The sequence below is a fragment of the Panthera leo genome, chromosome C1, assembly GCF_018350215.1.
Source record: "Panthera leo isolate Ple1 chromosome C1, P.leo_Ple1_pat1.1, whole genome shotgun sequence".
Lineage (NCBI taxonomy): Eukaryota > Metazoa > Chordata > Mammalia > Carnivora > Felidae > Panthera > Panthera leo.
In genome coordinates, this window is record NC_056686.1 from 110,654,711 (window position 1) to 110,668,389 (window position 13,679).

The following is a 13,679-nucleotide window of genomic DNA, read 5'->3' on the forward strand; positions in this document are numbered from 1 at the left end:
AACCAACTGAGCCACCCAGGCACCCCTTTGTGAAATTGTTCTTAAACAGCTTCCCCAGCTGTGAGCTCATTCTGAGCTGAACCAACACCTTCTGAGTCTCTGGCTACTTCCCCCACTGGGCTGATAATGGCCTCCATACCCAGCAAGTGCTCAACACAGCTGCCCTCCAAGAACAGTGAAGAACACACAGGGGCACAGGGGTTGGGAGTCAGGCCTAGATCTGAATCCTGATTCCACCATGTAACCCTTCCTAAACTTCAGTTTTCCCCTCTGTAATGTGAGCTTAAAACCTCTACCTTCATTGTTGGGTGTACTGTAAAGCTCTGACTTCTAGATCTCTGCTTTGTGCAGTCTCCTTCCAAGGCCCTGGGAGGGGCTTCCACAGTTTTATGGTCACATTTTTTATTCTTTTTCATAAAAAGAGCCCCTCCCCCAAATGTTATCAGCCTCAGACTCCACCAAATTTGGCTCAGCTCTTCCCCACCCCACAGAGCTGAAAAAGACTGTATTCATAAAGTGTGGGACATGCAGTAGATGTTCCACAAATGTTACTCCCTTCAGAACAGCCCAGAAAAGGGATGCAAAGAGAGACAGAACTATAGCTGGTGTGCTTGTTACATGTCCCCTTTAATGTCTCAACTGTTGCATTCAGCCATCCAGCCCCACTCCCCCACCCCGTTCCACGAGTGGCCTCTGGGCTCCAGACACAAGCCTGAGGGAAGCTAAGGCACCTGGCCCTCGAGCGAGGCCTCCTCAGCTCTAATGTGGCTGTGGATCCAGTCAAGGTAGCGGCTGACTTTAGTGTAAACGCCATAATTGTGGAGGCGCCCACAGCCCTCGCCCCAGCTCACCAGGCCCACCAGGAACGAGGTGCCGCGGAAGGATGCAACCATAGGCCCCCCACTGTCGCCCTCACAGGCATCCTGTGAGTCCCCAAGGATGCCCGCGCACAGCATGTTCTCAGAGATCATGTTGTGCATGGCCTTGATGCACTCGTTTTGAGGGACCACGGGGACCTTGATGAAGTTGAGAACAAAGGTGCGGTTTCTCTTGGTCTCGCTGCGATGGCCCCAGCCAGTCACCACCGTCTCCTGGCCAGCCTGGGTGAGCTCACGTTCCGCAAGGCCACTGTCAGGGAGGCAGATGGGCACGATGGTCTGTGAGAGGATGGCGGGCTGGGCCAGGCGGAGCAGTGCGATGTCATTGTCTGAGGTGCTTTTGCTGTAGTTGGGATGCATGAGGACCTCCTTGATGTCCAGGTCCATCTCCCACTTCTCCCTGCGCCGCAGGTCATACTCACCTATGGGGCAAGGGGGGCAGTCGGAGTGGTTGGGGGCAGCACCAGGGTCCGCAGCTGGAGCAGACGCCACACATCCCAGGCACTGCCATGGGCGCCACAAATCTCACATCCCTTCCAGGTGTCGTCTTAAAGGGGTGGAAGGCTGGTTGGAATTGAGGCCTCACTCACAGATGGGGCAGGGAGGCCTGGCGGCCGTGGGCAGTGAGCAGGGAGGCCAGGGACACAGAGAGGAGCCGCAAAGGGTGTGTGGAGCTACTGTGGTGTGGAGACACGCCTCTCCTGCCAGCACTGCTGGCCTGAGAGCAACGCAGCGACAAGCAACTGGGGGGGAGCTGACAGGGCAAGAACAGCAAGACACAAGACCCAGAGGGAAGAACCAACAGGACACAGGCTCTGCCGGGGAAGAAAGATCGGATCACACACCAGAGACAAGATCCTCCCCAGCAAGGCTGATGGCTCCTGGAGGGGCAGGGGTGGGGGAGTTGGAGATTCTAAGCCCAGTGCCACTGGAGGCCACTGGCCATTGGTTGTGTGGCAGATTATTGCAGGGAATGTGAATTGGTCATTCTCAATACAGCTTTTCCTTCTTTTTTCCGCATGGACAGTGGAGAGCCCCTTCAGAAACTGGTACAGAGTGGGGCCCGGACTCAGGGCCCCGGGGACCACTGCAGCTGCCTTGCTGTGGCAGATGCCAGAGTCTCTGCCACTCAGCTCCATCAGCTTCTCAGCCTGTGTGAAGCATGGCCCTGGAGCCAGGTGATGTAGATCCCTTGTGGGTGTCTTTACCCGACAGTACTGGACGTCCACACGGCCTGCTCCATGTGAGTGGGAGTGAAGAGGCGTGTGTGTGTGTGTGTGTGTGTGTGTGTGTGTGTGAGACGCCCCCCTCACTTTGCAAACACATGTGTGTAAGCACCTGGGCACCAGATTTGAAGAGAATCCCCACCTGCCATATACCAGGTGTCACTGTGTCTCAAATCCCACCAGGGGAGTGGCTTGGTCAGGGGAGCACTGAGGTCTCTTCTCCCCAGACACCTTCCGTGGAGCTCAAGCCACCTCTTGTTCAAGCACCCCGAGGATCAGGGTCCCCAAACCTGGCCAGGCTGCTGGCATCACCCCTCCTGGAGGCCTCTGAGGCCCCTCCTGCCCAGCCCCAGTCCGTACCGAGCCTGACCATGAGCTTCTTAGAGTCCTCCATGCAGTGGGCCGCTGTCAGCACCCAGGACGTGTGGATGAGCACCGCCCCGCAGGCCAGCTTCTTCTTTGAGTCCAGCAGGATCACCTGGAATGGGAGTGGGCAGTGACATCACCACAACTACCCCTGACAGGCCAGGGTCCATGGCGTGCAGCACAGCCATGGTTCTCAAGCCTGAGGTGCTGGCTGCGAAAGTGGATCTTTCCTGTTCCCTAGTCACACAGGCACAGACCCATGGCCCTTTGCTGGCATTTTCTATTTCTGCCTGTTTTACAGAGTTGTCCTGTTGTAGGGCCTCTCCCTGCCTTTGCCCATGCTGTTGCTGTAGTTATTCTCCACAGCACCCAGAGAGTTCTACTCACCCTTGGGGCTCAGGCTGGGACTCAAGTCCCCTGAGGAGCCTTTGAAGCCTGAACAGGGATCCCTTGGGGTTCCATCAGGCCCTGTCCCACTGGCCATCCTGGCTTTGGTCCCATTGAGTCGCTGTGTTTAGGAGCCCGACCCTCCCAGAATCTTTGAGCTCCCCAAGGCCTGCCAATCCCCTGCTTATTGATTTCTGTACCATCCAATGCCTGGGACCAAGTAAGTGTTAGCAGCCACGGTGAGGCTGGAGCGGTATTCAGGGTCAACCATCCCTCCCACCTCTCTCCCAAGCAAAACACCTCTCCCATGAGATGGGCCTCCACCTAAAATTCCACCGGCAGTGCATTATCTTTCCGGCTCTTTACTAAAATGATGGCTTGCCTTCCTGTACGTCCACCACATGCCCCTGTGCTCAGCCCATCCGGCCCTGGCTGCTATCCCCCATCAAGTACCTCCAGCTTTCCCCCCAGCTTTCCCTGAAATGGCTCCGCCATTAGCACAGCCCCCCACCCCAAGCGAAAGCAGCGTTTCCCCTCCCCATCTGGGCATCCTGAGTGGGGGAACTCCCAGCAGGGGCTCTGTGATTCCTCACCCAAGAGGCTGCTTCTCCTCTCACCTGCCAGGGGCTCTCCCCCCATCCGGATAGCTTCCCATTGACGAGCCTTGGATCTATTTGGTCAGCTTGGCTTGTGTCACGTTTCACAGTCTTGCGCTTCTTCTCCATTCGCCTCCCTGGCCTCCCACAGGGGAACTTCACTGAAGTAGGGGAAGCTGGTGAGCTGCTGCCGGGTACTGCTCCCTGAGACTGCTCCCTCACCTTTGTCAACTTCCTGCCTGCAGCCTAGTTTGCCCCATTGTAGGGGTAAAGGCATATGTGATGCTTAGGGACCCAGTTACAGTAACCTGAAAATCCCCTCTGTTTGACTCTGGCAAGAGTCAGACCAAGCAGCATCACTACCCATCCGTGTGTCCTTGGTCAGGTTGTTAAACTTCTCAGAATTCCCAGGGCCACTGGGAGTAATCCCTGAGATACATAAGTAAAGTCTCATGCTGGGATGCCACCAAGCTCCTAACACAGGTAAGAGATTATGGGGAGGAAGTGGTGGGCGTTCCTGGAGAGCCCCCAAAGTAGCTTTGAGCACAGTTGTGAGGTCCTCTGCCAAGGGGAGAGAGCATGTGATGGAGCACGGAGGGCTGGGAGGGCTGCCAGAGTCTGCTCATGATGGACCATACATGCCAGGCTGAGAGATTTAGACTTGTAGGAGCAATGGGCAACCATCAGCAGGGGGATTGCATAGTGGCAGAGAATGGAGACAGCAGCAACAAAATTCCAGAAGCCAGACATGGTAGCTGACTTGGCTATCTGAGAAAGCAAAAATCTCAGCCAGTAATAGGGGATTCTAGGAGCTGACTGCTTTTATTACCAGACACCACTGCCCCCTGCCTCAGTGCTTCCGAATAACACAGTATAGGTAGGACTGCAGACAGAAATGTTGAGTTTGGAAAGGAAACTACTAAAGCCCTAGACCTCTGTGCCAACCCCCCAGTGGCTTGACTCTCTTCTCCAAGCATGCAGAAGTCCATAGGGGTATTCTCTGCACAGGGGGAACCAGAGACTGTGCATAGCCACAGGAAAGAGTGATGTGCAAGACTGACCAGAGGGAGTAACCCAGACATCTGCAGCTTCCCTGCTCCACTCCAGGGGGCTGGACTCTTCCCTGCTCTACTCCAGGGGGCTGGACAGCAGGCTGGACCCACCCAAACATGAACCTGGGGGATTCCTCTCAGGAAATGGCCTAAACACCTGACGGGCTGGGCAGTAGGGATTCTTCCAGGTGACCTGGGCTTTCCAATGGCCTCACAGGAACACCCACAGGCCACCAGGTCCACCAGGCATTTCCTTGTAAGTTCCTGTGAATCTCTATTTCAAAATAATCCCCACTTCTGGTGGGAATGCAAACTGGTCAGCCACTCTGGAAAACAGTATGGAGGTTCCTCAAAAAATTAGAACTACCCTATGACACAGCAATTGCACTACTAGGTATTTATCCTAAGGATACAGGAGTGCTGTTTTGAAGCGGCACATGCACCCCAATGTTTATAGCAGCGCTATTGACAATAGCCAGAGTATGGAAAGAGCCCAAATATCCATCAATGGATGAATGGATAAAGAAGATGTGGTATATATACACAAAGGAGAATTACTCAGCAATCAAAAAGAATGAAATCTTGCCATTTGCAACAACATGGATGGAACTAGAGGGTATTATGCTACGTGAAATAAGTCAGAGAAAGACAAATATATGACTTCACTCATATGAGGACTTTAAGATACAAAACAGATGAACATAAGGGAAGGGAAGCAAAAATAATATAAAAAGAGGGAGGGGGACAAACATAAGAGACTCTTAAATATGGAGAACAGAGGGTTACTGGAGGGGTTGTGGGAAGGGGGATGGGCTAAATGGGTAAGGGGCATTAAAGGAATCTATTCCTGAAATCATTGTTGCACTACCTGAAATCATTGTTGCACTATATGCTAAGTAACGTGGATGTAAATTAAAAAAATAAATTAAATTAAAAGAAAGAAAGAAAGAAAGAAAGAAAAAAAAAAAAGAAAGAAAGAAAGAGAGGAAGGAAGGAAGGAAGAAAGAAAGAAAAAAAGAAAATAAAGCTAGCCGGAGTAGTGGAGGAAGATACCAGAGGTCTGGTCCCCTACATCCGCTCACAGTTTGGGAGATGAGTGACCTATGGGCTCATGCTCCTCCGGAAAATTGTCCCCAAGGTGAGCAGGGGCACCTGGAGGGAGGCAGGTAAGTGAGGAAAAGAGCAGGTGGGGGCACCCCCCAAATCTGGGACGGACCCCAGGACCGAGCACGCGGAGCAGGGGTGGCGCATTTCCTCGATGGCTCCTCCGAAGCCTCCCCGGGCCGCCCCCTCCCTGGGTTGGGGGGCTCACCCGTGGGCTCGCACTGCAGGTGGTCGTCCCCCAGCTTGTAGCCCGGCGCGCAGCTGCAGCGGCGCCCGCCCTCCTCCTCCAGGCAGTAGTGCGCGCAGCCGCCGTTGTCCAGCGAGCAGTTGGAGAAGCTCACCTCTGCGCGGACAAGGGAGGGGGCGCCGGGAGGGCACGGTGGCGCGGCGCGACCGGCCCCCTCCCCCCCTCCGCGGGGGCCCCTTCCCTTTTCCCGCCCCCACCCCCTCCCCGCCCCGCGGGGCCCGACTGCTCGCCCCTACCCCCGCCCCCCCTCCCCGCCCCCTACCGCGGCCGGCCCTCTCACCGTATAGGCAGAAGCGGCCCTCCCAGCCCGGGTCGCAGTCACAGCGGAAGGCGCTGATGCCGTCGATGCAATTGCCGTGCCCGCAACACGGGCTGTCGCACGGGTGATCGGGGGGTGGGGCCACGCACTGGTCCTCGTCTGCGACATGGCGAAGGGGTGTCACTGGTGCCACCAGCCCGTCCCCGTCCCTCCTGCGGCCCAAAGAACCCGAGGGGGCACGGGCACAGCGGCCTGGGATGGAGAGCGCACTCACCGATGTACTTGGCCCAGAAGGCCAGCTGTGGAGAGAAGGGGCAGCATGAGGGGCCGTCAGCCCGTGTGTGCCTGGGGAGCCCGCGGGTCCCCTCCCGGGTCCCACCCAGGTGGGGCAGGGGAGGGAAAGGCTTGTCGGGCGGTGGCCAGCCAGGGTAGGGCCACACTCCTCCTTGCCCGCACCTCCTTTGCCATCTCCACCCCACCTCCCACTCACCCCACCCTACCCCCTTTGCGTCTGGAAGCCTGCTCTCTGGACTGTCTGCTACCACAACAGCCTCTGTAGGGGAAGGGACCCCAAATCCCTCACCAGGCTGCTCAGCCTCCTTCTTGCCCCCATCACTCCTTTAGGCTTTTCTGGACCTCTCATGCTCATGGTCTTTCCCTAAGCCAGCTTCTCAAAGTTGAGACCTTGTGGGTTAGATGCTGATTGCTGGTTCGGAAGGTCTGCTGGTCTAACCAAGTCCCTGCTGCTGCTGATGGTCTGGGGCCACCACACCTGAGATCCACTGCTGGATGCCTAACACCAGCAGGCCCCTGCAGCAGTGGCTGTTCTCTGTGGGGCCTGGGAGATCTTAGGGTGAGGTGGGAGAGCCATGGGAGGGATGTGATCTGCTCAGATGGTGGCTGCAGAAAGTCCTTTGGGCGTCAGCCGAGGAAGCCATTTGGGAAAAGAGGCCGTGGGGATCTAGGCCACGAGGTAGCAGCCAAAGGGGCAGACCAGAGCTCCCCCTCAGCCTGGGAAGGCCCTACAGACAGCTCAGAAGGGGCCCCCTGGTGGCAGCACAACTCTTTGTCCTAGTAGTTCAAGTAGGCCCTTAGGGATGGAGGGGGTCTGAGTCCTGTATCAGAGAGCCACCTCTCTTACCAATCCATCCTTCCACTTCAGGGCCATCACAGAGCCCTGGGAGCCAGAGAGGACATGGGCTCTTCCCTCAGATCCCCTGAGCAATCAGATTTAGCCCCTTGAGAATTTGAACTGAGGCACAGAGCAAGTGCATGTGAACAGACATCAGGACAGACACCCTGATGGGCAGGTGCGTGGCTGGAAGCAGAGAAGGTGGCATTTTGGCCACAGAGAACAGGCGAGGCAGTAGTGGCCAGTGGCGGGCAGAGAGCAGGCTGAACTTCCTGCAGTGGGACTGTTGGGAATCCCAGCCTAAGGCTTCCCCGACTCCCAAGAGGGCCTCAGCAGTGGAGCCCCAGCTTGCTCATCCTGCAAGCCCCTGCTGGCCACCAGCCTACCGGCCCTCTTCAGCCAGCGCTGCAGCCTTACTGTGTCATCCACATTTTGGAAAATCTCCTGGGCCTCCTCCAAGTCACAGATCTCCTCCACGCACTCCCGCTCCAGGCTGCCGGCCCGGAGCTCCTCCAGGAAGGTGTTGGCTCGCTTGCGGATCCGCAGCACCCGGTGGGCGAGCTCTCTGCTGGAGAACACTGAGTCTGGTTTGGGAGGAGGGGGAGCTCACTTTGGTGGAGGGGCCTGAGGTGGGTGGGTGCTGGGGTAGGGGCCGCACTGCAGGGAGCCCAGTGAAGCCAGGAGGGGTTTTGTCTCGGACCCTCCAGACTTAAGACCCCTTCTCCTCTGCCCTCTTCCTCCACAGACAGCAGATGGCCGGCCTTGAAGGACAGAGGACTTGGCCACTCGTGTGCTGAGCCAGGCAGCCCTCCCTTGGGACCCAGCCTGAGCTCCATGTGTGACCTTGAGCGGGTGGCTTTGCCTCTCTAAACCTCAGTTTATTTATGCAAACATGAGGAATAATGGTGTCAGATGGCACAGGGCCTGACACAGAACTGAGCACCCAGTGCTACGTGCTGCTGTTATTACCAAGACTGCAAAGTTCAGTCGGTGGCATTTCTCTGAGTACCCCTGTGCCACCCTGTGTTGATGCTCTCCCTCCTCCCTCCCAGCTCCTCCTTGACCTCCCTAGCAGGGAGGAGCACTTCCCAGCCTTCCCTTCAGGCAGGCACCGCTGGAGGACTGCAGACCTGTCTCCAGAGCTCTGAGAGGTGTCTGTTGGGGACAGCTGGGATGGAGGGACCAGGTCAGGGAAGTGAGGAAGAGAGGCTGGAGGGGCTGATGCAAAGGCCAGGAAAGGAAGGCATCAGAGTCTGGATAAAGAAGCCAAGTGGACCACAGGTGGGAGTGAACCCCGCCCCCCCCCACCTCCACCCCAGGCAGATGAGCAGCTCAGGAGCAGGCACAAATGCCAACAGTAGCTGGTGTGCCTGGGGCGAGGGCGACACTGGCAACTCATTCCCTCTCAGGCCTCAGAAGGTGCCCTGGTTTCCTCCTGTTGGCTGTGGGGGCTGAGGGAGGGGTGGGGCAGGGCTGTCACCTCTCAGGTCACTGCCTTGGAGGAGAGGCCGCCCTGCAGCTGGGTGGGGTGGTGGCCAGGCCTGGCTTTGGCTGTTGAGGGAGCAAGTACTTGGGTGGAGGGAAAGGCCCCGGGGGACTCTGTGGCCTACTCCCAGGCTGGAAGAAGGAGCTTCGGGACATGACCCCCAGGGCTAACTGCATCACAACAGTAGTCTGCTGTCACAGCTCCCCCCCACACCCCGCAGCCTCCACCCGCCAGGGAGTAGCTGCTGGGTTCCAACAGCTGGCCTGCAGGGGACTGTCAGTCACTTCCTCCCCATGTGTGCCTCTCACCTCCCCATGAGGCCCAGAGGAGATGCTGTGCGGTGTGAGGGCCTCGTGTGGCCTGAGAGGGCCTGTGAAGACTGGGAGGGTCCCAGGGAGGGAGTAGCGTGGCCTTACCAGGAGGAGCTGGTGTGGCGGAAGTTCCCCAGATGGTCACCAACAGGAAGAGGCTTGAGAGTTGCCACATTCTGAAGTTGCTGACACCTGTCTGAGGAGGACTCCTGAGCTTCCAGAAGCCCCACCAGCCCTGCTCTGCCTGCTGGCCGGCCCCCCGAATGGCAGCTGAATGCAAGGACTGAGGCTGGGGGGGGGGGGGGTCCCTGTTCCCTAGACAGAGAACCACTGGCACCTCAGTGTCCTTGCGTATGTGGGGCTAAGGTCACAGCATTTCCCCAGAGTCTGAGGGATGAAGAGAAAAGGAAGAAAGGGCATGGAGTCCTGGGGAAGATCAAAGGTGACTCAGCACAAAAGGGCCATGGCAGCTGAGCCCAGAATGTTCCTGCCCTTCTTTGTCCTGTTCTTTGGTGAGGGTTAGGGGGTGGTGCCGTTGCTGATCTGATGGCCAGGCTAACATTTATTGGACATTCGTGGTGTTTTCCCAGCAATTGGTACATGGTTCAGAAGCCAGGCCACCAAGTCAGACCACTTGGTGCAAATCCCAGCTCCGGGACAGCAATACTGGGCAGGATACCTAACTGCTCCTTGTCTCAGTTTCCTCATTTGTAAAATGGTTAGAAAAGCTGTCATTTCTGCCTTATTGGGGTTACTGTGAGAATAAAATACAATGCTCTAAAGACAGGGTTTGTGCACAGCAAACGCTCAGTAAATATCGGCTTAGACGAGTGAAGTAGCTTACTAAAAACCCACAGCCAGGACACAGCAGAGCTTGGACCTGGCCCCAGGCCTAGAATCCTAGCCCCTGCCCCAAACTACCAGCTGCCCTACAAAGCCCCAGAAGTAGCCCTGCCAGCTGGAAACCTAGGAGGGAGCCCTCCGCTGCCTCCAAGCCCCAGGGGTAGGCCTGCCTGCCCCATCTGCAACCTCCCCCACTCCCCAGGTTTAGAGGTGAGGTGGGGGAGGACAGCTCCTGGGCTCCAAGCTGCCCCTGACGATGTCCTTCGTCCCTGGAGGCGCTCTGACAACTTCTCCTTGCCTCAGAGTCTGGGAAGAAGGCCCCTTGGAACTGTGGCACCCAGGCCTGAGGAATGCCAGCAAGCGCCCAGGCCGGCCTTGTGGCAGGGCCCTGATTTCCCATTAGCCCAAGCTCTAGCCAGCCTCTCGAACCCTGGCTGGAGGATTCAGCCTTCACATCTGCCCATCCCTCCTCCACCCCCCTCACAGACCTGCCTCGAAGGGGACTTACTGGGGTGGGCCAGGGAGAAATTGCAAGGTCGCCGTCCTGCCGCCATGACAGTCTGGACCTCGAGTTAATCCATAACCGCAAATATTTGCTTGGCCCTCAGTGCTGAGGCCGCCCCATCCACAGATAAACAAACAGGCTCCCAGCTCAGGATGGCCTGGTTTGCCCAAAGCCCACCTTTGTCCACCAATTGGTGCCAACCAGGAGGGAGGGAGCACTTGTCAAGCTGTCTCCAGATGTGGTCTCATTTTGGCCTCACAGTGGCTGCCTAAAGGAGGGACCTTGTCCTTATGTTGCAGATGGGGACATTTTTACCCAGATATATTGCAGTTTTCCCCAGACCAGCGCAATTGGTAATGATCCCATATTTCACCAAATCTAGGATGCCATTAACTGTAAGATGCACCTATTTTACGTGCTAGTATAAAAGGAGGAAAAAAACACTGTCAATTACATAGTGATACACTATCCCGATTTCTGATTTTTGTGCTGAAAAGATAAGCCTCTCAGGGTCCCTACCACGTGAGTGCCAGGCACTGGGCTAGACCCTCAGCTCCAGTCACCCCTATAGCTGCCCCCTACAATGGCACATGGCTACTCTTATAATCTCTCCTTTGCAGATGAGGACACTCAGAAATCTCTTATTCGTTGCCCAAATTCACCAAGCTGCTAAGTGGCAGACCTGGAGTAGACTCAGGTCTTCCTGGCACCTCTTGGCCGCTTTTGTAAACAAGTGAGAAAAACAGACTGGGTCCCAGAAAGGCTGTTAGGACGCTGGGAAAGAGCCCTGGCGCTGGTCCTTAAGTCTGCCAACATTTATTAGGCATCTTGCTTCCCTGCATGCACCATATGGGACATGCACCCATTTCTCCCATATCCAACTGGCTACCGGAGGACTTGACCACACCCCTCAAAGCTGGACCCCCTGCAGGGGGCATGTGACCCTGCCCCCATTGACCTCTGGGACTGCACAGGAAAGTCACCTGACCCGGGGGTCGATCAGATTCTCTACCTCGGTCCCAGGAGTAGGGCCTCCGAACTCTCATTCCACTGTGAGCACTGGCCTGGGCGTCCGTGTCTGGGCCTAAAGCAGAGGAAGCTGAGGAGGAGGAAGATACAGATGAGTGAGAGAGGCAGAGACAGGAGACCTTAGATACCCAGGAAGCTGAGGGAGCAGCAAGGCGAGGCCCCTACCTCCTGAGTGGACACATCCTGGCTTTAAGCTCTTGAGGGTTCCTCTCCTCTCCTAGGAAACCCCCCTCTTTCAGATCTTTCAGATCTTTCAGATCCAGACTGGGGCAGCTCTGGATCCTACCATGGGAGGCCACCTAGGCGAGTGCAGCACCATGCCTGGGCTGTGGGGCTACAAGCCCTCGTGCTGCCCACACAGGCGCTTGAGAAGGCAAAGAACAGGGTGAGGGGAAACCGGCACAAGCTGGGGTGGCCAGGGAAGGCTGCTGGAAGAGGTGGGGCTTCAGCTGGAGGTCACAGGACTGGCAGGACCCTGGTAATGGAGGAAGGGCCCTCAGGAGGAGAGGGAGAGGGGGCAAGGAGACAAACAGCAGGGGAGGTGCTGGCATGGGGAGGGGTGGAAGGGAGGGGGAAGAGGAGGAGGGAGTAGAACTCGGAAGGGAACCTGTGGGAGTGGAGAGCCAGTGGCCATGTGGGAGGGTCTGTGGCAGCTGCTTTGAGAAGGGGACACGCGGTCCTCAGGACTCAGCAGGAAGCACGGAGACCATATGCTTGACCACATGAGACAGTGGAGCGCGCCCTGTCCTTGCTCTGGTGTCGCCCTTCTAAGTGCACACTGTTCTAGGCTCGCCTCTCCTCCACTCCGCTTCCTGCTGCCCCCCAGCGCCAGGCACAGTGGGTGTTCACTGAGACCCCCCCCTCCTTCCCTGCCCCACCAGACTCCTCACCTGCCACTTGTCCCACCCCCCCCCGCCCCCCCTCCCCAGCTAGCCCAGACGGTCATTGCCGGGTGAAGCCTACCTAGGGCGCCCACGCCGGTCCTGAACCTGGATAAGGGCCTCTGCCTGCTGTGCTCACAGCCCCACCCACCCGGAGGCCCAAAGCCCTGGCTCCCAGGAGAGTCAAGGCAGCTGCGGTGGGACAAGTGAAGGACGCCAGGACCTGCGGAGGCCCCGAAGGCTGCCCAGAGAAGGGCAGGAGGTTCTTCACGGTTGTCTGCCTGCTGGGGCACTGCGGTGGGGGAGCCTGCCTCCTGGGCTCCTCGCTGGCTGGCAGCGCAGGGGACCCGGACGACCTCCTTGGAGGGGGGAGGGTCCCCACCATCAGCTAGTCCCTGAGTTGTGCTGGCTGAAAGGCCGCCATCACTTGAGGAGTGCTGCCGCGAAGCCAGGGGTCAGTGCTCCAGGAAACCGGTTTCCATCCGGGCCGCTCCTCTGGTCCCGAGGGAGGGTCCAGGCTGCTGTTCCAAGGGGCCGCCTGGCCTGGCTTGGGGGGCACTGCCGATTTGCCTTGTCGCCGCCGGGGTGTTCCTTCCCAGGTGTGAGTCACCCCTGTTGGCCCGAAGTCAGGCTGACTCCAGATGCCACAGCATCACAGCCGTGAACAGCGAGGAAGGACCTCCGTTGGCAGGGTATTCGCTGCATTTGTGAGGACACAGGCAGAGACATAAGAAGCAAAGGTGTGTGGGGCGGGGCGGGGCCGGGGGGGGGGGGGGGAGGTGTGTGGCGCAAAACCATGAGATGGCCTCCAGCATGGTCATCCTCGAGGTCAGGCGCACACGGGTTTAAGGTTCATCTTGGCTCCCTCAGCCTCAATTTCCACATCCGTAAACTGAGGCCAAGACTAGTGTGCACCTCAGGTGGTTGGTATGAGGATTGAATTAAATATTTTCTACAAGGTGGACAGAGACTTTGGTGATCAGTCAACACCAATGTCCTCTCTTGGCTCCCCCTTGTATCCTAGAGAGACAGCGAGGTGTCAGGTGAAGCTTGTGAGGATCAGAGCCCTGGGGAAAGTGGGTGTCCCCGTTGATAAGTTCCTGTGAAGGTGTGCAGGAGGTGGGGCAGGAGAGGCAGGACAGGGAGAGGCAGGGACAGCTGCCCTGTGTGGGGCAGCTCAGCAGCAATGGGCTGAGCATCCAGAGCCCCCAATCTCCCCGGGGCTGGGGTGTACTCTTCCAGAGCACTGGCTCTGACTCTCTGACCTGCATGGGTGGCAGAACCCAACCTGAGCTACCCCTCCTGACCAGAGGGGCGGGATGGAGACTCATGGGACTGCTGCAGGCTCTCGCCAGCTCCCCGGCATCTTATCCCTTC

The 13,679-nt window shown here is 57.6% G+C and overlaps 1 protein-coding gene across 4 annotated transcripts; it reads right to left on the reverse strand.

Annotated features, from left to right (window-relative positions):
• Positions 1–512: 512 nt before the first annotated feature.
• On the reverse strand, positions 513–11,476 carry PROC (protein C, inactivator of coagulation factors Va and VIIIa). 4 transcript variants are annotated; one of them, XM_042954099.1, is made up of 9 exons: positions 10,396–10,441; positions 9,150–9,236; positions 7,665–7,831; positions 6,390–6,414; positions 6,137–6,274; positions 5,818–5,952; positions 3,475–3,614; positions 2,465–2,582; positions 513–1,300 (listed from the first exon to the last, which is right to left on the reverse strand). In XM_042954099.1, the coding sequence occupies exons 1-9, from the start codon at positions 10,439–10,441 to the stop codon at positions 723–725; spliced, it is 1,434 nt and encodes a 477-aa protein (XP_042810033.1). In that variant the 3' UTR covers positions 513–722. The 4 variants fall into 4 exon arrangements, with proteins under 4 accessions (XP_042810033.1, XP_042810034.1, XP_042810037.1 ...); XM_042954100.1 differs by having other exon boundaries at positions 7,665–7,815; positions 9,150–9,240; XM_042954103.1 differs by lacking the exon at positions 10,396–10,441 and adding an exon at positions 11,405–11,476 and having other exon boundaries at positions 514–1,300; positions 9,150–9,240.
• Positions 11,477–13,679: the final 2,203 nt, after the last annotated feature.